We start from the raw sequence: 25,689 nt of genomic DNA, 5'->3' as shown, positions 1-25,689 counted from the left end.
AGCAATCTCCTTAATTGTTTTCTTTGCTTGATGCAGGCCAATAATTTGCCCTTCTGAAACACAATAACATCTTTTCCATGACCATGGGATACGTCATCCAACATGGTTGTTTAAGAAATGAGAAGCTACACGCTGCATCATTTAGATTTAAAATAATTGTTGCCAGCTGAAACATATTAATCACTGCAGTAATGATCCAATCATAGGCTCTTAAGTATTTTCGTATTTAAATCCAAAAAGGGAGCTTTTTTGTGACCAGACAGTGTATTATAATGCTATGCTCATGTTTTATAATGCCATGGTCATTACTTATACAAGCCGGAGTCACTTACCAAACCAAAATTGACACATTGGGTGAAAACCTTGCTACTAGGCTCTCAAGATATTTTGATAGTATCTTCTAATATGGTTTGAAGAATTATTCAGTACTTTGTGAGTCTTCACTCAAAATACTTTATTAAATAACTCTGAAATGATGACATGCTCCATGACATAGGGAATTATAGGGAAAATATCTGACATAGGAAAATATATTTCAAGTGTTTTGACTCTCACATTATCTCAGTGATAAGGTCTGGCAAATCTATTAGTTAGCTAGCTAGAAAGGATCCACAACATTTTGTTGATCTTCAGATTATTTCAAGGAACTGGTGCAATACGTTATTCAAGTTTGTGTAAGATTGAGCATTAGTAAGACTATTAGAGTTAACATCTCATATAATCAGATCTCTGTTGGAATGCCATAATCAACACCTGGATGTTGCTGTGTTATCGAGATGCTTTCTATCTTATGTAGAGCTGCAGATTCATTAGTGTAAAAAGTTTCTATTCTAACAAAACAAAAATGTTTATGTAGTGCTTACATTTGGTACATAAATCACTAGTGTCTGCAAAAAAAACAAAAGCCCAAACAAATATATGCAAATCCTCTTGACATGTCAATCAGACTAATATGGGTTTGGCCTTCTATAATCAATGTCATTTGTGAATGAGTCAGCTATATAAGTTGGCTCTTTTAAGTAAAGTGGCTCTTTTAAGTAAAGAGACGACTTGCATATATTAGCTAGCAGTGGCGTCACTCTTGCAATGTAATTCAGTCGAATTGGTTTCATGGAAACATCTTTTTGACAGCGTGTATGAGGCAGCAGGAGGAGCTGCACTACTGTTTGTGGAAGATGTACAGTACTTCATACAGAAAAGTATGTTTTAGGATAAATGGAAAGTAATCATCTTAATGAAGATACAGCAGGCATGATAGCATTAATGCAGGGATGCATATTGTATTTTCTTAGGGTACATGTATAGACAGAAATAATTGCTTTCTGATTTAGCAATTATTTAAATCAATTTTATAAAATGCAATACAAAGTATTGTTATTTTATTAATTAGAAGGCAGAGTAAGATTTCATGGACCAATTTCAGCCATAATTATGCAAAGAAGAGCATTTTTAGAGCATGATTAAAATGGCAATGAGGCATTAGGGAGCTGAAAGTGTTGGCTGTTATTGGTGAGCTGAGCCGAATGATGTGACTCACTGAAAAGAGCTGGAATACCCACCACTACAGTATGGTTTATGAGTGGGAGGGGCTTGTTTCTTTATTTTGTCAAAGAGTGATACAGGGGAGTGATGACTATTTCATTTCTGAAACCTGTGACTCATGAGAACATTGTAATATTGAGTGTCCGTATATAATTTAGTGTTTGGCCTAAGAACTGCTGTGATTGACCAGGATATGTCTGAAGGCACATGTATTTTTTTTTTTAATGAAATCTCTGTAAGTATCTCTGTAAGAGCTACAGAATCTTTCTTTTGGATTAAACTGTTATGTTTTTAAAATATGGCACTAAAGTAATGACATATTTCTCTTATTCCCCACTGGGCCTATTTTGATTCTCACCATCTTTCTCCCCAGGGACATGCCACACCCTTTTATGATCAGAATTATTTGTCTCATCCGGAGCTCTGAGACATGCATGCAAAGATCTTCACCTAGCTATGCTCCTCTTCTGTCATGTTCTGTCTGCTTTTTGGGTCCTTTCTTTTTCCGAAATCTCTAACCTATTTCTGATCTTCTGTCTTTCCACCACAAATGATCTCTTGCTCACTTCACGTTGTGTCTGTATTCAAACTGTGTCTCTCTGTATTGACCTTTCTGCCCTAACTCTTTCTCATTCACTTACTCTCTCTCTCTTTTCCCCTTCTCACAGGTTCGTCTGCTGTACTGCTCCCAGGAGGAGGCTGAGCAGGTGTTTCACGCAGCATGGGCTGCTGGGCAGGCTGGAGCATCTCATATGTGGTTTGCTGTGGGTCCAGCGCTGTCTGAGTTGGGTGTGAATGGCCTGCCCAGCCGTCTTTTTGCTGTGAGGCCTCAGGGCTGGAGAGATGAAGCACGTAAACGGATCGCCCGGGGCGTTTCCGTCCTTATTCATGGAGCCATGGCCCTGCGCCAGGACTACGGCGCTACTAGTGGGCCTCACTTTGTCACAAACTGCCAGACAGATGGCAACAGGACACAGAAGATTCGCGGAAGAATGAAGTAAGGAAGAGTTATTATTGATGATTTGAACTAAATAGTGAGTCTGGAGCAGTAAGGTGTATGTTGTAAGTTAAACTTCAACCAACATATGCCTAAGAAAGAATGGAATCTACTCTGATTTCTGGAATTTGTGCCATACATTGCTGGCTGGGATGCTATTTGTGGTTGAATTATCCCTGTAATCCAAACCAATCTGGTCACATCTCTCTCACTACAGATTGTCTGTAAAATTCTGCATTGTCAGAGCTTTCCTTTAGTAGACAAATTACTTCCTTTGCCTATAATATCCCTAGGCACTGCTTTTAAATATCATCTTGTTTAGCTCAAGGTTCTGTTTTAGTATTCAGTTTTACATGTTTTGTTGCAGTTATAAAAAGAGCTTGTATGGCATATCTTGTAATTAGAGTCAACATAGGAGATCCTTGGGCCACATTACATCCTTTCTTCCTTTTTCGTAAGAGAGACCAGGGGCAAGAAAGCAGTCTGTTCTGACTTTCAAGCAGGTCACAGAAATGGAAGATGAGAAACTAAGGGAAATTGCTCATTGATGAGAAAATAACATGGGACAGGTGTTAAAGTAAAGCTTATGATTAAACAACATGGTGAATCCAGGTTAAATGCACTATATGGCCAAAGATTTGTGGACACCTGACCATCCCACCTATAAGTTATTTCAACTCACTGCACATTGTATAGGAATGTGATTACAATAAAGGTCTACTTGACTTGACTTGACTTGACGTGATACATGGTTCCTCCCCAAACTGCTGCTGCAAAATTGGATGCACACAATTGTATAGAATCCCATTGTATGCTGTACCATTACAATGTCCTTTCACTGGAACTAAGATGGTCAAACGTGTTCCAGCATGACAATGCCCTGAAGACATGGTTTGCCAAGGTTGGAGTGGAAGACCTCTAGTGGCCTGCACAGAGCCCTGACCTCAACCCCACTGAACCCTTGGGGATGAACTAGAACACAGAGTGCACCCCAGGCCTCCTCACCAGACATTAGTGCCTGACCTCACTAATACACTTGTGGCTTGTCGAAAGACTTCCCAAAAGAGTGGAGGTTATTAGGAGATTCTTATAAAAGAGGGGACTAAATATTTAATGGGATGATCAAAAAGAACATATGGGTGTGATGGTCAGTTGTACATATACTTGTGGCCATATCCATCCATCCATCTTCTACCGCTTACTCCTTTTCAGAGTCACGAGGAATGTGGAGCCTATCCCAGGGAGCCTTTGGCCATATAGTGTAATTTAAAACATCAAGTCTGCACAATAAACATTCATTTATTCAATGGTAAGAAGGACACAAATGTTTTGGTTTTAAGCCTTCATAAGTATGTAATAATGTTAAATCAATCTTTACTTTTTTTTTTTTTTTTTATAAAGGCTGCAAGGCATAAAATCCAGGATAAATCCACCTCACTTAAAAAAAAAGAAATACTGTAAAATTTACAGTTATTTCCTAACAGCAGATTTGCCAGTACGGCACTGTAAATTTACAGTAAAAATTTAAATAATGAGATGTTCCAGTAATATACTGTAACAGCAGATATCTAAAGTATATAAACTAAAACATAGCACACTACATTTGGCCGACACTTCCAAAGCAATTGACAATTGAGACAGGACACAACTGAGAAGTTAAAGGTTAAGGGTCTTGCTCAAGGACCCAATCATGGAAGCTAAGTGTTGTTGGGATTCAAACTCACAACCTTCTGAGTTGTAGTTCAATGCATTAAACACTGAACCACCACTTTCCTCTATCAGCTTGCACTAATTCAATGACCCCTACCACCAAATTAACTCACACTGAAAGATAAACTTCATATAAACACACAAACGTACATCAAACAGGGCTTGTGTTTGCCTAAATCATCAAAAAGGGCAAAAAATGATCCAATCCAATAATTGGGAGATGTTGACACAGAGAAAATATTCACTATTCTCAATCTTGCCTAACACATTATATATTCCACTATGCGTTGTGTTTTCTGGTTTTTTAATTAATTCCTTTGTTTTATTTTATTTTAGCTGTAAACCGATGCACTGCTCTAATTTCCCAATTGTTTACAGTACAATTCTAGAATGATAAAACAGTAAAAATGCTGCAAATTTCTTTTTACAGTGGTTGCAATTTGATGATGGAATTGGACTTGCTATTGCATATAATACAGATACATTGGAGTGTACAGTAGAATTTCAGGAAAGTGTACAGACTTATGCTGGAAGGTAGACTCTGAAAAATGTTGGATTTGTATAAAACAGATTAATTTGAGGCCATTATAGCCTCCATGAATCCCATTTTAGTGCTGAAGACAATGCGAATGCAAATCTCCACTATAGTACCTCTCGGTTTCTCATGTCCTTCTCTCTTTTTCTCTCCATTTCTTATTTGCAGATATTTCAGTAACATCACCATGGGTGGGAAGGATTACTCTTTCAATAATGAGGGCTATCTGGCCAACCCCTTTCTTGATGTCATCTCCTACACAGCAGGGAGTGGCTGGGAAGACGTAAGAAATAACAAGGATTCTGTTTTTATATAACCAGTTCAGGTCTGTGTGAGAACACTGTGGTTTTGGGTGATTTTGAGCTGTGGCTAATTGGTCATGTGATGCAGTATACACCGAAAAGATTTTTGAGACTCTGAATCTTATTTGTGTTTTGAATCAAAAAAGGAAAATATAAATTCTGCATATGATGGTATAAAGAGATGTTCTCTACCTACAGTACTTCTTTGTTCTCATACTGAAGAGTTGAGCTGTTACTGGGTCAGTGGGTTTAGCTAGTAATTCTGTGCTGTCAAGGCAAAAAGATCCTAATGATTTTAACAAGTTTCAGGATGTTAAGGAATTTGCCACCAGTGGTGCAAAGGCATTAAATAATGGATAAAACCTCTTGGATAAATATCGTACAATATCATTCTTTAAAACCAAAATTTTAAATATCTGTTTAGTAATATTTTTAGAATTATGCAGTTTTAGTGGCACAACAACAAAGGATTCGCCTTATTGTCCAGAAATTACAAGTTGCAATCCTGACAATGCCACAGCCATCTGTGGCCAAGAGTCAAGAGACCAAAATTCACCATGCTCTCAGGGTGGGAGGGATGGCATTCTCACTCTCTCTCTCTCTTTTTCTCTCTCTCTCTCTCTCTCTCTCTCTCCTGTCACTCACAACAACACTAATCAATTGCGGGCAATGTGAGCTCATGCAATGCAGAATAGCTCATGCATGCATGCAGAGTGCTTGTCTCCAAGTGTGTGATGCTGCAGTTGTTAAAAAGATGGCAAGTAGTGATGGCTTGTTTATGAATGATTCGTTCATTTCGAATGAATCTTTTATATGACTCAGGAATAACGAGCTGTCTCAGAGTGATTCGTTCATTTTGTGTTGACCACGCATGTGCAACATGCTTTCCTTCATTTGTTATGTGAAAACGGCATAGGCTCTGCACAGGAAATAGAAATGATTAGTTCACCTCCTGAGTCCCTTTTCCAGTCCGAGTCTTTTATTCATTTATCATGTAACGTGACAGCCGTACATAGTCTGTATTGGATACAGAAATGAATTCATAATTCCCAATCTTCCTTACAAACAAGTGGGTAGTTAGGTTTAATTTTTACTCTTACAGTTACACAACACATTTCTGGTCTCAAATTATAGCTTTATTATTTCTTACAATTTATAAAGTCATGAATTTCTGTCATGATGGTTCTTTTCCACAACACTGAATCTGGAAATAAAGAGTTAGTTAATGCTTTAATCTTTATCTGTATGATGGGGAAAATCACATGGATAAAGCAACATACTTGTTTACAGTGGATTTACTTTTAATCTTCTCTTCAGAAAATATTATATAAAACAAAAGTTATGAGAAAAGAGGCCACAAGAGCCTCAGCCTATGCGGCTGTCACGTGACAAAAGAATGAACGACTTGGACCAGAAGACCCAGTTGAGTGGTGAATTAATAATTTCTGTTTCTAATAATTTGTCCTTGGCTGCATTATTATTGTTTTCCTTATTCGGATTATGATCAATGTCTGCGTAAGTGGACGTGTTGGGGGAATGTAACATTTTAATTAATTCTGCTCAAATGAACAAAATGACCGATAAAGATTCGTTCATTTTGCTGAACGAGATTCAAAGATCCAAGTCAGTAAAATGATCTCATTTCGCCATCGCTAATGGCAAAGTTGGCTTCACATGTCTTGGAGGAAGCACGTGCTAGCCTCATTCTCCCAGGTTGGTAGATGAGGTGTGATAAGGGAGAGTTGCTAGAGGGTAGGAATTGGCAGGACCAATTGGTCACTTGTGGCATTTAAACATGAAAAATAATTGCTTATATATTCAATCAATTCTGTTTTGTTGGCTGAATTTCTTGATTTTAATGCCTTTTTATGTAGTCATTTAAACATTGTAAAATGTTGTCTGTAGTGATCTGTGTAAGCGCTCTTCTCTGTTTTGACGATGTGATGGTGCAGGTGCATCGCAGACATTTTGACAGCCGGTATCTGATTACAAATAAATTACATGCTATGGTATGTAGCTTTCCAAGTACATGATCAAACCATGCCATTCATTGTGTGAGAAAAGCAAACTAAAGACATTTTTAGGCAGACTGCTCTTTTTTTTTTTTTTTTTTTACCACAGCGTAAAATTATGTTATAAAAAAATTCTTCACTGTTTTGTTTAATTTTTTAAATTTGTTTTCTTAGTAGAGATGTCAAATTATATTATTTGCAGAAAACGTCGGGGTTACGCATGTAACCCTGTTCTCTGAGAAGGGAACGAGATGTTGCATTTAGCATAACAGTATAGGAACGCCTTACGCGCGCGACTGGTATCTGAAGCTTGTGTAAAATCATGCCTCTACTTATAGGCCTGCCATGATCAGATGACGTGGCAATTAAGCGCGTCGCATGATATATATATATATACCTATATATATATATATACCTATGAACCATGCCGCCAGCCTCTATTATCTGAAGCGAAGATGCAATTCACAGGCCTGCCCTGGTATGACAGTGCTATGCAACGTCCCGTTCCCTTCTCAGAGAACAGGGTTACATGCGTAACCCCGATGTTCCCTTTCAAAGGGAACTTTGATGTTGCATTTAGCATAACAGTATGGGAACGGGAATATCCATTCCGTCATACCGAGGGTACGGTCTGTTCAAAAATACCCAAGCCCGAGGGTCACTGCAAGACACTCGAGCCCAGGGTGGAATGAATATCCAGGCTGTAATAATGAATGAATGTGTGTGGCGTAGACCACCCTGCAGCCGCACACACATCCTGCAAGGACACCCCTTTGGACAAAGCCTTTGAGGAGGCGACCGCCCTAGTGGAATGAACTCTTATGCCCAGAGGCGTGGCGAGACCGCGTGTCGTAAGCCCTAGAGATTGCTTCCACTATCCAAGTAGAGATGCGCTGCTTTGACACAGAATCACTTTTCCTGTCGCTGCCAAAGCAAACCAGTAGCTGCTCCGACTTACGCCACTGGCCGGAGCAGTGGACGTAAGTATAGAGAGCCCTTACTGGACACAGCAGGTGCATCCTCTCTTGTTCAGGCGTGAGGAATAGAGGAGGGCAGAAAGCCTGCAACACCACAGGGTGGGCAGCCGATGTAGGCACTTTAGGAATATAATCTGTCCTAGGATACAGGAAGGCCTTGGCTAATCCAGGGGTAAAGTTAAGGCAGGAAGGGGCAACAGAGAGAGCTTGTAGACCTCCCACTCGCTTGAGAGATGTCAGGGCCAGTAAAAGAGCTAACTTTAGAGTCAGAAGCTCCTCAGAGGCTGACTCTAAGGGCTCAAATGGGGCCTCTGACAGACCTTCCAAGACCACAGCAAGGTCCCAGTAAGGTATGCATGGCCTGCAGATGGGCCTCAGATGTCTGACACCACGTGTGAACCTCGACGTTAGAGGATGTTGCCCCGCAGAGGCTCCATCAACAGGTGCGTGGCTGGCCGAAATGGCGGCCGCGTGACCCTAATTGTAGAAAGAGCCCACCCCGCTGAGGAATGTTCTTGTAGGAGCTCCAGGACTGTAGCTATTGCGCAGTTTACTGGGTCTACAGTGGATCCCTGCAGACGGGAATCTCCCACGGAGTGCCATCTCGCAGGGATATTATCTCTCAGAACCATGTTCGAGCTGGCCAAAAAGGTGCTACTAGCAGACTGTCTTGATGAACTCTCGCTAGAGCTTGTGGGAGCAGAGCGACGGGGGGAGCAGCATACAGATGTAACCTCGGCCACATGTGTGGACTCCACCACAAAAGTCTCCCAAGATCCAGCTTTATCTTGCTCAGTGTTGATAGGATTGACACTACGCATGTTGGAGATAGAAACGCCCTCATCATAGTAGAATCTTATAACCCCTAGAAAAGTTGTCCACTCCACCGGGGAAAGCATACTTTTCTGAGATTCAACCTGAGCCCCAAGCTCTTCATGTGGGTGAGAACAACATCTCAATGTTGAACCGCCAGTTCCCTGGATCGTGCTAGAATTAACCAGTCGTCCATGTAGTTTGGTACACAAATGCCCTGGAGTCCCAATGGAGCCAGAGTGACATCCATGCACTTTGTGAAGGTGCGAGAGGATAAAGCTAGCGATATTCCTATGTGGAAATATGCACCTTTTAGATCTATCACCACAAACCAGTTCTCGAACTGAATCTGTGGCACGATAAGTTTGAGCGTCAGCCTCTGAACCTGTATGTCTGAAGAGTATGGTTCAGATGATGCAGATCTAAAATTGGCCGCATACTCCCACTTTTTTGCGGAACAGGAAATAATGGCTGTAAACCTCCCTCCCTTCGGGAACGGGGTACATGTTCTATGGCCCCATTGTCCAAAAGGGAACTTACTTCCTGCGCTAACGTCGGGCTCTGGTCTGTGCTGACTGCTGTGGTAAGCACACCTGTGAGGGGGGGGGGGGGTGTCGAGCTATAAACTGGATCCCGTATCCCTCTCTACGGTAAACAGAACCCATGGAGACACATTTGGCAGTAGTTTGCACACTGCAAACTTTTAGTGACGTTAACTATTCCACATTCTATTGGAGGGAAAGCATCAGATTTTCACAGCTCGCTGACCAGAGAACACCTAACAACCCTAACAACCTCGTGTCCCCAGATACATCCCTCCACAGCCCCTCAGGACCACTCTTCTTTGCCTGCTTGGCCTTTATGACCATTCTCAGATCAAGCCTAGTAGCAGACCACGAATGTGGCCGCCCGGTTCCTCTGGCTGTCTGCGGGGGTTGGCGGGGAGACATACTCGCCTTCTGGGTCTCCCTCACACTAGTGCTGGCCCAGGCTTCACTCGTGGATGCCCGGGTGAGCTCAAGACAACAGGGAAGGAACTGGCTTTTTTGAATGCCGCCATATGTCGAGCTCACTCAGCAGGTCTGCTTGGTAGGCCTGCAACCCTGTCATTGTCTGCAGTGACCCACAAGCAAGACTACTACTGCATAGGCTTGCCCACCAATGCCACGGTGGCCTTACATGGCTTGGATGCAAGCCGGCCCCCGTAATTACCTGCCGTCAGTGGAGAGAGGTAGCTCGCAAGCGCCTCCTCCACCTTGAGCATTGCTAAATAGCCATGCCGTTCATTCCCACAATGGCCGAATAATCCAACATCGTGGGATTATGAATATGGCTTATGCGTGGTTTTCCCCCAGAAGCCTGAGATTTTGTCATGCACTTCTGGAAGACGGGAGTTTCTTCAGTGTGAGGGATTTACTTTCACTGGGTAATCACCTTAAGCAGCTCTTTATATGCTGCTCTCAGTTTTTAACACATCCTTCTAACTCCTCGGAGGAATTATTACCTTTTGGCTTTCGATAGCGGAAGGAGGAGTCGCAACGCGAGCTCCAAAATCCAGCGGAGAGCCGAACCCGGAAGACAGAGCAAGAGATAGAGCAGCGCTCGTCTCCGGCTCCTCTTCCGGATCTATAAGAGATCCCCCGAATCTGAGACGGCTGGCTGCCTCAGCGGCAGCCGGTCCAGATCCGTGAGGCTCTGAAACCCAACTCGCTTCGGCTTCCTTTGTTTTTTTTTTCTTGAAGAGCGCGAGTCGCGAGCCAAGCTGCTTAATGTAGGCGTTACCATGCACAGCCTCTCGAGGCTGCCATCGCAAACTACACCGCTAACACTTCACCCAGAAAGTGTGCACTTTTCCCCGTGATGAAACGGGAGCAAGCCGTAACACACTTCTTGAATTCTTTCTCGCTCATTACTTACCTCTCTTTTCCTCTAAAGAAGGATAGAAAAGTTAAGAGATTTTGAGTAAATATCAAGTAGAAATGAAGCGTTTTTGTCACACAAACAACAGCCATGTAGTCTTGCTGAAGATAATAAGGCTGGCGGCGTGGTTCACAGGTGCCATATATATCATGCGACGCGCTTAATTGCCACGTCACCTGATCATGGCAGGCCTATAAGTAGAGGCATGATTTTACCCAAGCCTCAGATACCGGTCACGCGTGCAAGGCGTTCCCATACTGTTATGCTAAATGCAACGTCGAAGTTCCCTTTGAAAGGGAAACACCATTTTTGTTAAACCCTTTTTCTTGTGACATTTTTGGTTGTTTTCCAGAATTCAGTCACAGTGACATTCAACAGGCTTTCCCAGACTACCACACATATATAGTGTAGCATTTGTTATATTAATGTAAGTCTAAGCATATTGTATTTAAAAGAGTAGTGTTTGAAATATTGTATTTGATTTATGCTTTCCTGGTTTAAAGTGAAGCCATTATTTTGCAGAAAGTGTAAAATGATGTTTTAGACAATGTACTTAAAAAAAAAAAAAAAAAGCAACAAAAAAAACAGGGCTTCCCAGGGCTCTCAGGCACTCATCAGCAGAGAAACCCATTACAATGAACTGGGAACAATGCATCATGTGTGCTTTGAGCACAAGTGCTGACTGTGTACCGCTGTAATGGAGATGTAACAATATATTGATCTGTATCAGTCTGTTCTCCATTAGTGTGTATCAATATGTGGTATTACTGCAGTCAGTTAAATAACAAGAAAGAAGAAAAAAAAACATGGCATGTTAACAAATTAAAAGGCCTGATCTTAAGTGGCTGTAGTAATCATGAACTTGATGTATTATTAATATTATGTATAAATTATGATATTTTGTTTTGATATAGTCAGGCATGTAACAAGGGTACAGGTCTGAAATAAACTTAGCGAGGACCATATGAAATACAGTAATAAATAAACTTTACTGTGGCGTGCAAAAGTCTGAGACCACGCTGAAAAGCTCTTTGTTTTTTTGTTTTTTTTTTCATTTAAAATTGGAAATAAACAGAAGGTTTTAGAATTTTGAAGTATTTAAAACATATTTAAAATATTTAATATTCAGGATTCTGCACTATTTCCAGGTCTCTATTTAAATGTATGTAAATTTGTGACAGTGTTAACAGCTTTGTACAAAAAGGTCAGATTTTCGTCAGGCTTAATCTCTATTGAAGCACGTGTTCAGACGACACTCCAATGGATTTGAGTTTAAATGGATCATAAGGTTTTGTACAAACTTGTGGAGTCCACACCAGCTCGAGCACACACTGTCATTAAAGCAACAACATAGCAATTTTTTTTTAAAATACTTAGAAACTCTGAAATGGGCACATGGTGGCTTAGTGGTTAGCACGTTCGCCTCACACCTCCAGGGGTTCGAGTCCCGCAGGGGCCATGTGTGTACGGAGTTTGCATGTTCTCCCCGTGCTGTGGGGGTTTCCTCCGGGTACTCCGGTTTCCTCCCCCAGTCCAAAGACATGCATGGTAGGCTGATTGGCGTTTCCAAAGTGTCTGTAGTGTATGAATGGGTGTGTGAGTGTGAATGTGATTGCTCCCTGCGATGGACTGGCACCCTGTCCAGGGTGTACCCCGCATTGTGCCCGATGCTGCCTGGGATAGGCTCCAGGTTCCCCATGACCCTGAAAAGGAGTAAGCGGTAGAAGATGGATGGGTGGATGGAAACTCTGAAATTCATGTAAATATTTAAAAGATTTTTCTTTTCACTCAAGTTATTGTCAATAATGTAATTTGTACATTTGGAAAATAATGCACAATAGAAGCATTTTCTCTAGTGGTCTCAGACGTTTGGATGCCATGGCTTATATGCTGCACATACTTAAGGAGATTATCACTGTTGTTTGACAGTATCTTACTTAAATCTTGTCATAAATGATGTAGCATAGCAGATGTCACACACTGTCGGGATGTGTAACGACACTTTATGTCCAGCTGTCGAGCTGTGTCATGTTACCATTGTGATGATAGCTGACATAATATTCATTGCCATGACAGCTTACACCACAGTGTCATGTTTTCTAAGAGAAAATATTATCACAAATCTACAACCCCAATTCCGAAAACGTTGAGGGAGTAGGGAATATGTTAATAAAAACAAAGAGGAGTGATTTGTAAATGTACTTTGATTGTATTTAAACAAAAAACATATAAAGACAAGGTATTTGATGTTTTACCTAATCAACTACATAGTTTTTAAAGATAAATGTTTGTTTTGAAATCGATGCATGCAACACTTCCAAAAAAGTTGGGACAGAGGCAATTTTGGACTAATAACAATGTGACAAGTTGAAATAAGAAGGTGATGTGAAACAGGTGACACAATCATCTAATAATAGTATATAAGGAGCCTCCAAAAAAGGTCTAGTCCTTGAAGAGCAAGAATGGGTCGAGGCTCGCCAATCTGCCAACAGATAAGTCAGCGAATAATCCAACACTTTGAGAACAACATTCCCCAAAGACAAATCGGTAGTATTTTGGGCATGTCACCTTCTACAGTGCACAATATAATTAAAAGGTTCAAGGAATCCGGTCAAATCTCGGTGCGTAAAGGGCAAGGCCAAAAACCACTGTATTAAAAAACATCATGAGTCTGTAATGGATATCCGGACATGGGCTCGGGAATACTTTGGTAAACCTTTGTCAGTCAATACCATTTGCTGCTTCATCCACAGATACAAGTTGACTTCTCTGGGCTCGGTCTCATCTGAGATGGACAGTAGCACAGTGGAATCGTGTTTTGGGGTCCGACGAGTCAACATTTCAGATAGTTTTTGGACAAAACAGCCGTCGTGTTCTCCGGACTAAAGAGGAAAAGGACCATCCAAGCTGTTATCAGCATCAGGTCCAAAAGCCAGCATCTGTCATGGTATGGGGGTGTGTCAATGCCCCTGGCATGGGTAATTTGCACATCTGTGAGGGCATCGTTTAATGCAGAAAGATATGTACACATTTTGGAGCAACATATGCTGCCATCCAGAGCAGGACAACGCCAAACCACATTCTGCCCGGATTACAAGCGCATGGTTGCGTAAGCAGAGTGCGAGGGCTAGCATGGCCTGTCTGCAGTGCTGACCTGTCTCCGATTGAGAATGTGTGATGTATTATGAAGTGCAAAATAAGGCAACGAAGGCCCTGTACAGTTGTGCAGCTGAAGAAATGCAAAATGGATGAATGGGGGAAAATTCCACTTGCTGAACTTAACCAACCGGTGTCTTCAGCGCCCAAACACTAAATAAGTGTTATTAAAAGAAAAGGTGATGTTACACAGTGGTAAACAGTCGACTGTCCCAACTTTTTTTGAGTGCGTTGCACAGATTTGAAATGAGTGTATATTTTCAAAAATAAATTAAATTCACAAAGTAAAACATCAAATAATGTGTTAGTAATGTGTTTTCAATATAGTAATGATAATGAGTCTTTATTGGTCACATATACATATGCACAGTGAAATTCTTTTCTTTGCATACCCCAGCATGTCAGGAAGCTGGGGTCAGCATGATACAGTGCCCCTGTAGCAGAGAGGGTTAGGGGCCTTGCTCAAGGGCCCAACAGTGGCAGCTTGGAAGTGCTGGGTCTTGAATGCCCGACCTTCAGATCAGTAACCCAGAGCCATAACCGCTAAACCACCACTGCCCCAATTTCGAGTTTTTTGTATTTCCACACTGTTCCAATTTTTTAGGAATTGGGGTTGTAGATGTTATGGTATATATTGGTTGCATTTATTTGAAACTTTTACAGAGCTTATAAATGATTATTTTCTACTTAAATACATGGCTATTTTCTTCATTTGGCAGGTATACTGTATTTGTTTTTGATCATGCTTGTATTTAAACAGGGTTACATAGTACAATAAGCAATAATGACGTTTTTTACTGAATTTGAGGTGGCTCAGTAGAATAAAAGACAATTACCAAACAGTTAGAAATTAGGGACTAGTGGCTAGCATTTGGTGCTCTCATTGCCACAGGGAACCAGCCTCAGACACTGGTGGGTTGCAGTGCCAGTCCAGAAAATGGGGAAGGTTGCATCAGGATGGGCATCCAGGGTAAAACTCGTGCCAGAATTAAAATATGTGGATGGGTGATCCGCTGTGACCCTGAAACCAGAGCAGCCAATAGAGGGGTGGGGAATTCTGTGACCATGATATAAAACATCACATATCTTATCACATATCTTTTTTGTTTAATATATAATAAACTCTGTCATTAAACATGTTAGAAAGAGTACATTGTTATGGCATTAAACATTAGAGCATGTATTACAGGTAGTGCTAACATGACATAATAAGATGACACACCGGATCACCGGATGTAAACTGTGAGCATATGGATATCATTCCATATGTGCTTGTTGAACATCTCATTCCAAAGTTGGTCTCCCTTTTGTTGATGTAACTGCTTTAACTCTCCTGGGAAAGCTTTCCACTAGACCTTTATGGGAATTTCTACCCACTCAGTCACATGAACATAAGTGAGGTCAAGCACTGATGTAGGGCAAGAAGGCCTGAAGCACAGTCAGCAGTGCAATTCATCCCAAAGTGTTCAGTGGAGTTGAGGGCAGGGTTCTATGCAGGCCATTCAAATTCTTCCACTCTAACCTTGGCAAACTATGCTGGAACATGTTTGGGCCTCTTAGTTCGAGTGAAGGGAAATCTTAAAGCAATAGCAAACAAAGGAATCCCATACAATTGTGTGCTTTCAACACTGTGGAAACAGTTTGGGGAAAACCAACATAAGGGTTAATGGTCAAGTGTCAACATACTGTTGGCCATATAGTGTACAAATGAATGCTCCTAAGAGCAGTTCCCATTGTAAAATGAAAAGTGTTGCGGAACAATTTGTCACACATGCAGTGTCATTTCCTGTGTAAAATGGGCTGTAATCTGCAAACCAATGTACATGATTCATGTCCATTATAGATTCAAACTTTTAATGAAGTTTTAATGAAATACTCAACATTTTGGAACAGAATGATCTTCAAATCTGACCACCCAGTCCCAGTTCTGCATGAGAGTAAAAATAAACTTTTTTTTAGGCTTGATGCCTCTTGAACTTGCACACCACAACATTCCTGCTTTTTGCATCAAAATATTGCCAGACCTGGCAATCATATTTTTGAATATTTTTTCCACTGGCTTCTTCTGGATGTAGAGTATAAAGAAAAGCCAGACAGCGATTTCAGCATGTCGTTTGGTGCCACAAACAGTTAGTCTGATATTAAAATACCCCTAATCATTCATTCATTTTTACAGTACAGTTTATACTGTATTTTACCTGAATGGAAATATTTGATCTTAAGGTTTTTTGACCTACATGGGATCATCCAATGTAATGGTCCCTTGGAATACTAGTACTCTAAAGTGTTTACCAAAAAATGCTAAAATAGAGAACATACATATCTCATTCGAAATTCATTCAAAAAAGCCTTCAGGTTTAAGAGACAGGTAAAATTATGAATAAAAGGTGAAGGAAAAACCTACACTCAGAATGACTAAATGTGGTTCAATTATTTAATGCTTGATGAAAACCTATGGCATTTTTAGCCTTAAGCCTCAGTGAGCTGAATATAGCAGTCATGTGTAATATGTCAGGTGCTACCTGCAGAGCACTACTCATGGGAGGCAAAGGCAGTGATAACAAATATAGCTGGAAAAATGTCACAAACAATGCAGTGTCACTCAGTGCAACAAGATAAAACAGACTGATAAAGTTATAGAGTGGTTGCCATACAGATAAACAGAGACATGGAAAATGAGCATGAAATTCTGGCAACATTTTTACTGCTCAGTACTGTGGTAAACAATGCTGCAGTTGATTTCCACACCTGAAAACACAAGTAGAAATAACACAGAAAAATGCAGAAAAAGAAAACAAAAAAAATAATTTATTCATGTTGAATATCTCCTGGTGGCATCAGAAATTTACATTTGATTATGAGACATAAATTCATTTAGATCTTTTTTATAAGATCAGAGACAGAAAGCTTGTCTCTTGTTGATAGAAAAGCTATGCCTAATTTGCACACGGTCCATGTTTACAGATGTGAAATGTTGCAATATTACGGTGGAGGAACAAACAGAGCATGAGAGCAGCTCTTTAAAACAAGCAGATGTAAGATGGCACCGTTCTCAATCCCAGGTACAGATGACAGTTAAGGGACAAGCAGGCACAAACCTTAAGAGAAGGAAGGCTTCCAAGTAGTAGGAGCCTAGCACAATCCTGTTCCAGAATGGCAATGCCCCTGTGCACAAAGCAAAGTCCATAAGGACATAGTTTGCCAAAGTTGGAGTGGAAAAAACTCAAGTGACCTGCACAGAGCCCTGACCTCAATCCCACTGAACACTTTTGGGATGAATTGGAATGGCGACTGTGCACCAACATTCTTGCACAAGATCAATGCCTAATCTCACTAATGCTCTTGTGGCTGAATGAGCAGAAATTCCTACAGCCATGTTCCAAAGTGTAGTGGAAAGCCTTCCCAGAAGAGTGGAGACTGTTATATCTGCAAGGGGTATAATGGCTGTGTCCACAAACATCTTTGTCCAGTCTGTGTAAACTCTAGAGACTGTCGTGCAGTAAAATCCCAGGAGATCAGCATTTTCTGAAATACTCAAACCAGCAGATATGGCACCAACATCCATGCTAAAATCAAAGTCACTAAGATCACATTTTCCCCATTCTTATGTTTGATGTGAACATTAACTGAAACTCTTGACCTGTATTTGCATGTATTTATGCATTGCCCTGCTGCCACGATTGGCTGATTGCATGAATGAGCAGGTGTACAGGAGTTCCTAATATAGTAATCAGGGAGTGTATGTGAACATGAAAGTAAATCCTGTCTGAATAGTACTTAAATCTGCTAATATCTTTGTGTGTCTTTTGAGGCACCTTGGTTACTCCTTTTACATTATATGTAGATTTCTGCTGCAGAGTCTGGGCTTATGTAGACGGAACCAGGGTGAAAGAAAGCCCCTGCACATATGTTCTGTATCTCTAAGTTAAGTAAGAAATGCCTGTCCAGTCCATCAGTAGGGGGGAACACTCTGGCTGACTGGAGAACAGTGATAAGCACTGGGTGGGCTCCAGTGGCAAGCCCCTAAGCTAAGGAGCGAAGGAACGTGGTGGCTCGTACTGGCCTCGGGCATGCCAAGAGGTCACATATTGATCTCTCACTGATGTTCATGTACTCCTGTCAGCTTAGTTTAGATTCCCATGTCTCCAGCTGTGGAACTCAGCATTGATACCAGCCATTAGCCTTTGCCCTATTACAATCCACCCAGAAAATCTCACCCCCCCCCCCCCCCCCCCCCTTTCTCTTCCGACATCCAAAATCATGGCTGGCTCTGATTTGAGGTCTTTGTTCCGACTAGCTGGACAAAAGAGCAAATTGACCCTTCAGCTTCTAGGTTTTTGCAGTCTTGCCAAAGACAAACTGAATATATTAAGACATTAACAAACTGATGCAACAGTTGGGTGAGGGTTACATGTCATGTCTGTACAGAGAGTTGTGTATTATGCCTGAGATTTATTTTAAGGTAAAATCTGCAGAGCTCAAGAGCTTCAGATTAGACACTTTAGTGGGAACTCTGGCTCGGAGGTTTTCTATCTCCAACAATCAGTCTTTCTATTTCTAATTCTCATCAAATATTTAGAGAAGTGCTGTAATGCCAGTTTACGAGGGTGTGCTGAGTATAGATGTTTTTTTTCCTTTACAATTGTTTTCAGTGCTCTGATAAAAGTCAAAAGGCCTGCAACTGTTCCTAAATTAATTCTGTAAAATGTAGTGTTGATAATTTGCATAGCCAGTGGTAGCCCTGACACAAATAGAACATTTTTATGTCCTTAACATAGAGCATTAACTCTCTTCTTGTTAAATATATTCACTAAAGTAGTGTTCAGCCTGTCACATGCAGCGTATTCTTAAACCAAATCCATTCATCAAATTAAAGGATAAAATGTGTAGTTGTACATGGATTTGTCCTTCTCCAGCTCCAAAGCACATTATGGTAGATCAAATCTGCTGTGGTTGTATTTAGCTTGTTTAAATGTTGTTGTCTTGTTCTGTAAGGAACGTTGTGGGTTAGGCATGTCCTGTTTTATCCCCGCCGTTGCTGGCTCTCAGAGGGGCTGTTCAGATGGATGGGCGTGTTATGGCATTGTGTGTATGTGTGTGTGTGTTTCACCCTGTGAAAGCATTAGCTGTTCCCTGGGGAGAGACTGTTTGACCAGAGCCTGTCTTTTACAGCTCTCCCTCCACCTCGACGCAGAGTGAGATTTCTGCAGAGCCACCACTTTGCTGAAATGTGACAGAAAAGTTACAACATCTCATTGCTTCTGGTCCAGATTGTATTAGAATTGAACTAGAGAAAGAAGAAGAAGAAGCAGATCCCAGTAGAAATTATTAAAGAGGTCCACAAAGACATGCCACTTACAGTAGTATCATACATATCCACCTCTAGCAGCAGTTTTTGAAATGTAAAATGCCTCATACATACATTTCTACCTTTTCCTACCCAGTGTTAGCTGATATCAACTCATTGGACATTTGTTTTGATCTCTTCCTAGACCATATTTTGGAGATGTCTCTTGTTGTCACATTCGCAGACTTTCTGGCTTTCTGCTGTTCGAGATTTGGCTTTTTTTGTAGAGTAAACTGAGTTTGTGTTAAACAATTGAATGCGTCGAGCAGACCAGCGGACAGACAGACAAACTGGAATGGATGGTCAGACTGACCTACAGAGACAGGTTGATGACAGAAGGGAGCAATGGAGGTGTGAAGGTGACAAGCAGGGTGTCAGGTAAACAGTCATAAAACCAGTTTCTGGGAAGCATGGACTTTCTGTACTGTAATATGCACGTGTATGTCTGAGGCATTTAACTATGAAGTCGCAAGCCAGTACTAAGTCTACAGAATTGCTATAAGTGAACGGGCCAGTGACACCCACGCGTACATGCCGGTTGCTACCATTTCCCTTTCAATTAGCTGTCTCGGCTCCAAGCCCACACCGTCTTGTACTGAAACCCTAGCAGCGACTGGCCGCCAGGTTCTCGTGTACAAATTACACACAACCACCTGTGTTGTGTGCACACAGTCTGAGCTGTGATGGATATATTGCAGAAGTGCAATTTCAGTGTCTGGGGCAGGTGAATAGCTCTATGAGGATTACGTGGGAAGCTGCAGAATTACTGATAGCTGTCATTGTGTGTGTAAGTGACAAGGATAAACCCAGAGGCCAGAGTCAGCCTTCTGAGTTGCTCATATTGCGTCCACTAACATAAATGCACACAATGTGCTAATTACAAGATGCTGAAATGGACAGAGTGTATTACAAGGAGAATGTAATGAGACATCTGTGAGTTTGTTCAGATTAAGTGGAACAAAAGTGGAGTTGTTAGAACTCTTTACTGTTCAGTCTGACTTGCTGTCAACAGCATATTTGACCCATCTTTTTCTGGGAGTGTGATTTATTGAAGGCTTGCACTCACTGATGCAAGGTGTTGTGCCCCTTCTGCACATCATCGTCACTGATAAGACCCAGCACTGCAGTGTCATCGGCAGATCTGAGCAATATGACGGCTGCGCTGGTGGAGGTGCAGAGGCTGGAGCGTGAGGCCTGAAGTAATGAGGAGAGCGTGAAGCGTGCAGCATTCACAGCCTGACAGTTTGAAGAGTCTGCATGCCCACACAGTTCCTTCTGGCATTGTTGCATTGTGTTAGCCCACTCATTACCTTTGTAATGATTTTTGTGTGTAATTGGGCAAGTTGACATTTTACGGCAACCTTTTTGTGAGACTTTCATTTCATAAAATGTTTATTTCATAGCCTAATGATATTTCATTATTACACATTTTCTGCATTCATTTGGCTTTTACAGTGTTTACAGAAAATTGTTTGTCTAAGGCTTTTTACTATCTAGAACATATACACACTGATTCAGTGGTCTGTTCTGGTTGTTTTAAAAGATTGAGATTTTTTTAAACGCAAATTTGCTTTTGGGTTTTCATTAAGATGTCTAGCTTTATGGGGGCAACCATTCAAAGGCCTTTATAAAGCTAATTAGTTCTGCAGGGAGATCTGTAGGCCAATCACATTGTATAGAGAGGTGACATTTGTTTGCTATGCAAATACAAAAAGCTAATTATTATCTAATTAAAAACCAATTGCACCGAATGGGTAAAATATATCTAAGCCTTAATAGATGTCCCATGGGACAGACAGACCAATCCATAAAGACACTTTGTTGGCTTGTGTCTGTTTTCCATCCACAGAACTGTGTGTGTGTGTGTGTGTGTGTGTGTGAGTGTGTGAGAGAGAGAGTTGTTTGCATTGACCAATAAGCCGTTCATAATGGGAATTAATAAAGCTAACGTAATATAGAGAGTTTCATTAGTTTGTAGAAATGAGGGTACTCTTACCAGTGTAGTTATCTTCAGTAATTGTTATCAGATTGCAGTCACATGATAGATATATCTAAAGTGCTGTATCGCTTTATTTTGTTTTCGCAAGCAAATAAGAAGTCCTTAATAGCACACTTAGTAAATAAACCCCTCAAGTGTCTCGCTGACCTTTTCCTCTGTCGGCCAGCTCTTAGCTAAAGGCTCCTTCTTGCTGCTCAGAGAAAAGTCCCATGCTGCTTCAGCACTAAAGGTCCAAGCCTCTCAATGAGAGAAGTATGGAGGAGGCAGAGAGTCATTTTTCACTTCCTCCACACGCTCTGCGGGCTTCCCAACACAGAGCAGAGTCATTCTCCTCCATCAACCTACCTCAATGACACGCCAAAACAAGGCAGTTTAAAGTGAGGTTTAATGGGCTGAGGTTGACCTCTGACGTTCATATGAAGGAAATTCATAGTGAATAAAGACAATGTTTTAGTCTAGACCAGGTATTTTTTTTACTTCATTCAGAGACAAAAAAAAGGCACTTTGTTCTCGGACAAAGAAAAATCTACAGTTTTGCTACCTTATAGCAGTTGGTACTTGACCCAAGGGTCAAGGCACTAACCAAGGACCATCTTTTTTACTCATTACCCATTACCACCTGGTCCTTGACCTCACCTTGTGTTCTGTGTGTGTGGTCTCAGGTAGGATGGTGGGAGAACGGCGTGCTGCGTTTGCGATACCCGGCCTGGTCTCGGTACGGCCCCTTCCTGCAGCCTCCCGATGATGCACAGCACCTGAGGGTTGTGACCCTGGAGGAGAGGCCCTTCGTCATTGTGGAGCTGGCCGACCCCGCTTCTGGAACCTGCATCAGGGATTCAGTGCCCTGCCGACGACCTCTCAATGCCACGTCAGTATAATGCCAAGTATAATACCCCACGTTACGCCATTGCTCTCTGCCTAAAGTCTTAGTTCAGCCAAGAATTGTTTCATCATTTCATCATTGATCAATTTAAGAATCCTTGCATGGAGTTGAAATGTGTAATATTATCCAGTTTGCATAACCTTTTTAAACTGCTGTGATATGGATATATTATTATTGTATAATTTGCAAATAATTAACATAGTAAATTGTACAAAAATTAAATGAGATTCATTCAATAATAAATAAAATAAGATGCACAAATATTTTTTTGTTTCACAAATTAAAAAATTGGATCAGTAATATGTAGTGCACAAACATGCCTGCCTATCATCTATTTGTAGAATCTGCTGTTTATTTGTGGCTTTATTCATCACATGGCACGTGTTTTAACCTTCTGGATGCCTTTTTTATGCACAGTCTTGTATAAATCAGTCTATGAATGTGTGTTTATTCTCACTGGGTCTGCATCAGCCATAAGTTTGTGTCTATTTAACTCTGACCAATCATAGCCAAAAATGTGTTCAACCTTTGAAAGCCCGGCTGGACCTCCTTTTTTGGGTGGTGGCAGGTTGGAGATGTTTGGTGTACTTTACATTAATTATATTAATATTCTGCTAGTGGCTTCATGGTTAGTATGTTTGCTTCGGACCTCCAGGTTTGGGGGTTCAATTCCTGCCTCCACCCTGTGTGCGTGGAGTTTGCATGTTCTCCCAGTGCTTTCCTCCTGGTACTTTGGTTTCCTCACCCAGTCCAAAGACATGCATTGTAGGCTGATTAGCTTTTCCAAATTGTCTGTAGTGTGTTAAGGTGTGTGTGACTGTGCCTGTGATGGGTTGGCACCCTGTCTAGAGTGTCCCCCACCTTGTGTCCCAAGTCACTAGGCTCCAGGCTCCCCCAGAACCCTGTGTAGGATAAGCAGTAGAGTTGGGGTACTCGATCTCAGACTTGGACTCGAGTCTGGACTCGAGGCCAATTATGAATGAACTCAGACTTGTCATACACTCAGGTAAATTTGTACTCGAACCTGACACAGACTTGGACCTTTTGGACTCTGTAATTTTTCAGAGTACAGTCGAGTGTGCGTCATATTTACATGAAAATAAAGATTAAAAAAAATAAATAACAACATTTTCAAACACCTCTCCTGGAAGTTCCAGGAGTCTCCCAATAGCGGTTCCCTGACGGCCTCAAATCATATACAATATCCTGGAAATTGATTTTTTTGAGGGCAAGCAAGAGACCAGTAGGAGCAGACAGCGAGGCTGCCCGAGTGACAAGAGCGAGAGAGTGACAGAGAGCGTATTCTTATTATTCTCTCTTTCTGTTGGCTAGACCTATCAGTTTTCTCTGTGGGCAGGCTTTAAAGTCAACCTCTCTCTTTCTCCAGTTCATCCATCAGTTCAGTGTATCGCTGTAGTTCAGGATCACTGTAGTGTTTATGTGCATCATGGCAGAGTGTCCAAAAAAAAAAGAAAATACAAATTGCACTTCACCCCAGACTACACTAAAGTGTACCCCTGCTTCATAGGGGTCAAAAATAACAACAGTTTTGCAAGTTTTCAACAGCGATTTTTCGATTGCCCATGGTGGGTTAAATGATTGTAAAAGACATGTTGAGATGAGTTTAACAGGTGTTATTTGTTCATTAGCATAGCTAATGTTATAGTAGCTGGCTAGTGGCCAAATTCCCTGTAGACTTGCTTAAAGTTGTAATAGAAGAAAAAAAAAATTACCAAATGAGTTGAATATAATATAATAGCACACATTAAGTACATATTTTAATGTCACATTTAGCATTAAGCTATTAGCATTGAGGCTGCCAACAAAATACTTAAAAATGAGTGTATGTATGTGTGTGGGTGTATGGGTGAGATGGGGTTGCAGGGAACTACCTCCCTGAAATGAGTTTTTGCACGGTTAGATGTCAGCATAAAATTAAGATAATAAGAAATTAATGAATGTCTCACTACCGCACTTGAAACGCAAATGTGTGTACCACCTCATCATGCGAGTACCGAATTGAGTTCTCTTTAGCGGCTTATAATGCTTGGACAGTCAAATAAATACAGGTAAAATGCAGGTCTGGCTGAGTATTCATGCAAACACAGTCAGTTATTTCTTAAATGAATGTAAAAAGTTGGTGAAAAAAATCAGAGATTCTTAATGTAGTAAATACCATAAACCCTGCTGATAGGGATTTCTTTTTCATTTTAGTAATTAACATGAAAAAGGTTACAAGAACAGAGCTGTGTTCAGAAATGAGTTTGTTGTCATTCATAGACAGATTAACAGCAATAATAAAGCATGAAGCTTGTTGTTGACATGCTGCTCTACTCTGTACTCTCTCTGTCAGCCTATATAACTGTGAGGGAGAGGCATCAAATAATCGAAATTTAAACTCAAACTGGAGGACAATATAGTGTGATACAATAACAAAATAGGTTAATTTGTATTTTCATACACTTGTAATATACTGAAAGTTCTACATATACCTCTATATCCCTTTTTTTCTTTGAAACCTTTTTTTTTATATAGGAAACTAGTTGAGATGTTGATGACAGGAAATAAAAAATATTAAATGGCAAGATGTAATAGTGGTATTTTTTTGTTACATTTATGTTGCCATTGGTCTGAAAGTTAAAATATTAATGTAACAGCTCAGTGTTGAGTTTACAATTACAATTTCAAATCTTTTTTCAATTTAATTTATTTTTTCACTCGGACATGGAATCAATTGGTTAAGGAGTTGGTCTCAACTCAAACTTGACAAAGGTTGACTTGAACACAACACTAAGAAGTGGTATAGAAAATAGACTGATGGATGGATGGATGGATGGATGGAATATTCTGCTAGTTTAAATAAGAAAGCTGATTTAAAAATACAAAAGGTTCAAGGTATACGAATGCACTGTGGTTATGATTGAGATGTACTGAATTTATTTATAAATATTTTTTAGTGTAATTACATGGCCTTACTTCATTTCTATTGCTACAGTGCCCTCCACTAACATTGGCACCCTTGGTAAATATGAGCAAAGATGGTTGTGAAAAATTGTCTTTATTGTAACTTTTTGGTCTTTTGCTCACAAAAATCCACAAAAATACTCTGGTCTCATGTTAAAACAGGTTTATCAAAAAAATAAAATTATATATATATATATATATATATATATATATATATATATATATATATATATATATATATATATGTATATATATATATATATATATATATATACATATATATATATATATATATATATATATATATATATATATATATATATATATATATATATATATATATATATATTGTGCTACCTCCCTTTGCCAAGATAACAGCTCTAAGTCTTCTCCTATAATGCCTGATGAGGTTGGAGGATACATGGCAAGGGATCTGAGACCATTACTCCATACAGAATCTCTCCAGATCCTTCAAATTTTGAGGTCCACGCATATGGACTCTCTTCTTCAGTTCACTCTATAGGTTTTCTAT

The 25,689-nt window shown here is 40.5% G+C and overlaps 1 protein-coding gene across 1 annotated transcript in view; it reads left to right on the top strand.

The window, feature by feature from the left end:
- The window catches only part of LOC108276343 (glutamate receptor ionotropic, NMDA 2D), a 107,767-nt gene that overhangs the window by 26,268 nt on the left and 55,810 nt on the right, over positions 1-25,689 (top strand). Inside the window, exons 5-7 of the mRNA XM_053680975.1 lie at positions 2,211-2,539; positions 4,953-5,067; positions 21,973-22,178. Coding sequence (XP_053536950.1) covers positions 2,211-2,539; positions 4,953-5,067; positions 21,973-22,178 — 650 coding nt within the window. The remainder of the gene's footprint in view (positions 1-2,210; positions 2,540-4,952; positions 5,068-21,972; positions 22,179-25,689) is intronic.

The sequence above is a fragment of the Ictalurus punctatus genome, chromosome 1 (genome assembly GCF_001660625.3).
Source record: "Ictalurus punctatus breed USDA103 chromosome 1, Coco_2.0, whole genome shotgun sequence".
NCBI lineage: Eukaryota > Metazoa > Chordata > Actinopteri > Siluriformes > Ictaluridae > Ictalurus > Ictalurus punctatus.
Note: the sequence above shows the minus strand (reverse complement) of the source record. Positions and strands in the feature narration are given on the sequence as shown.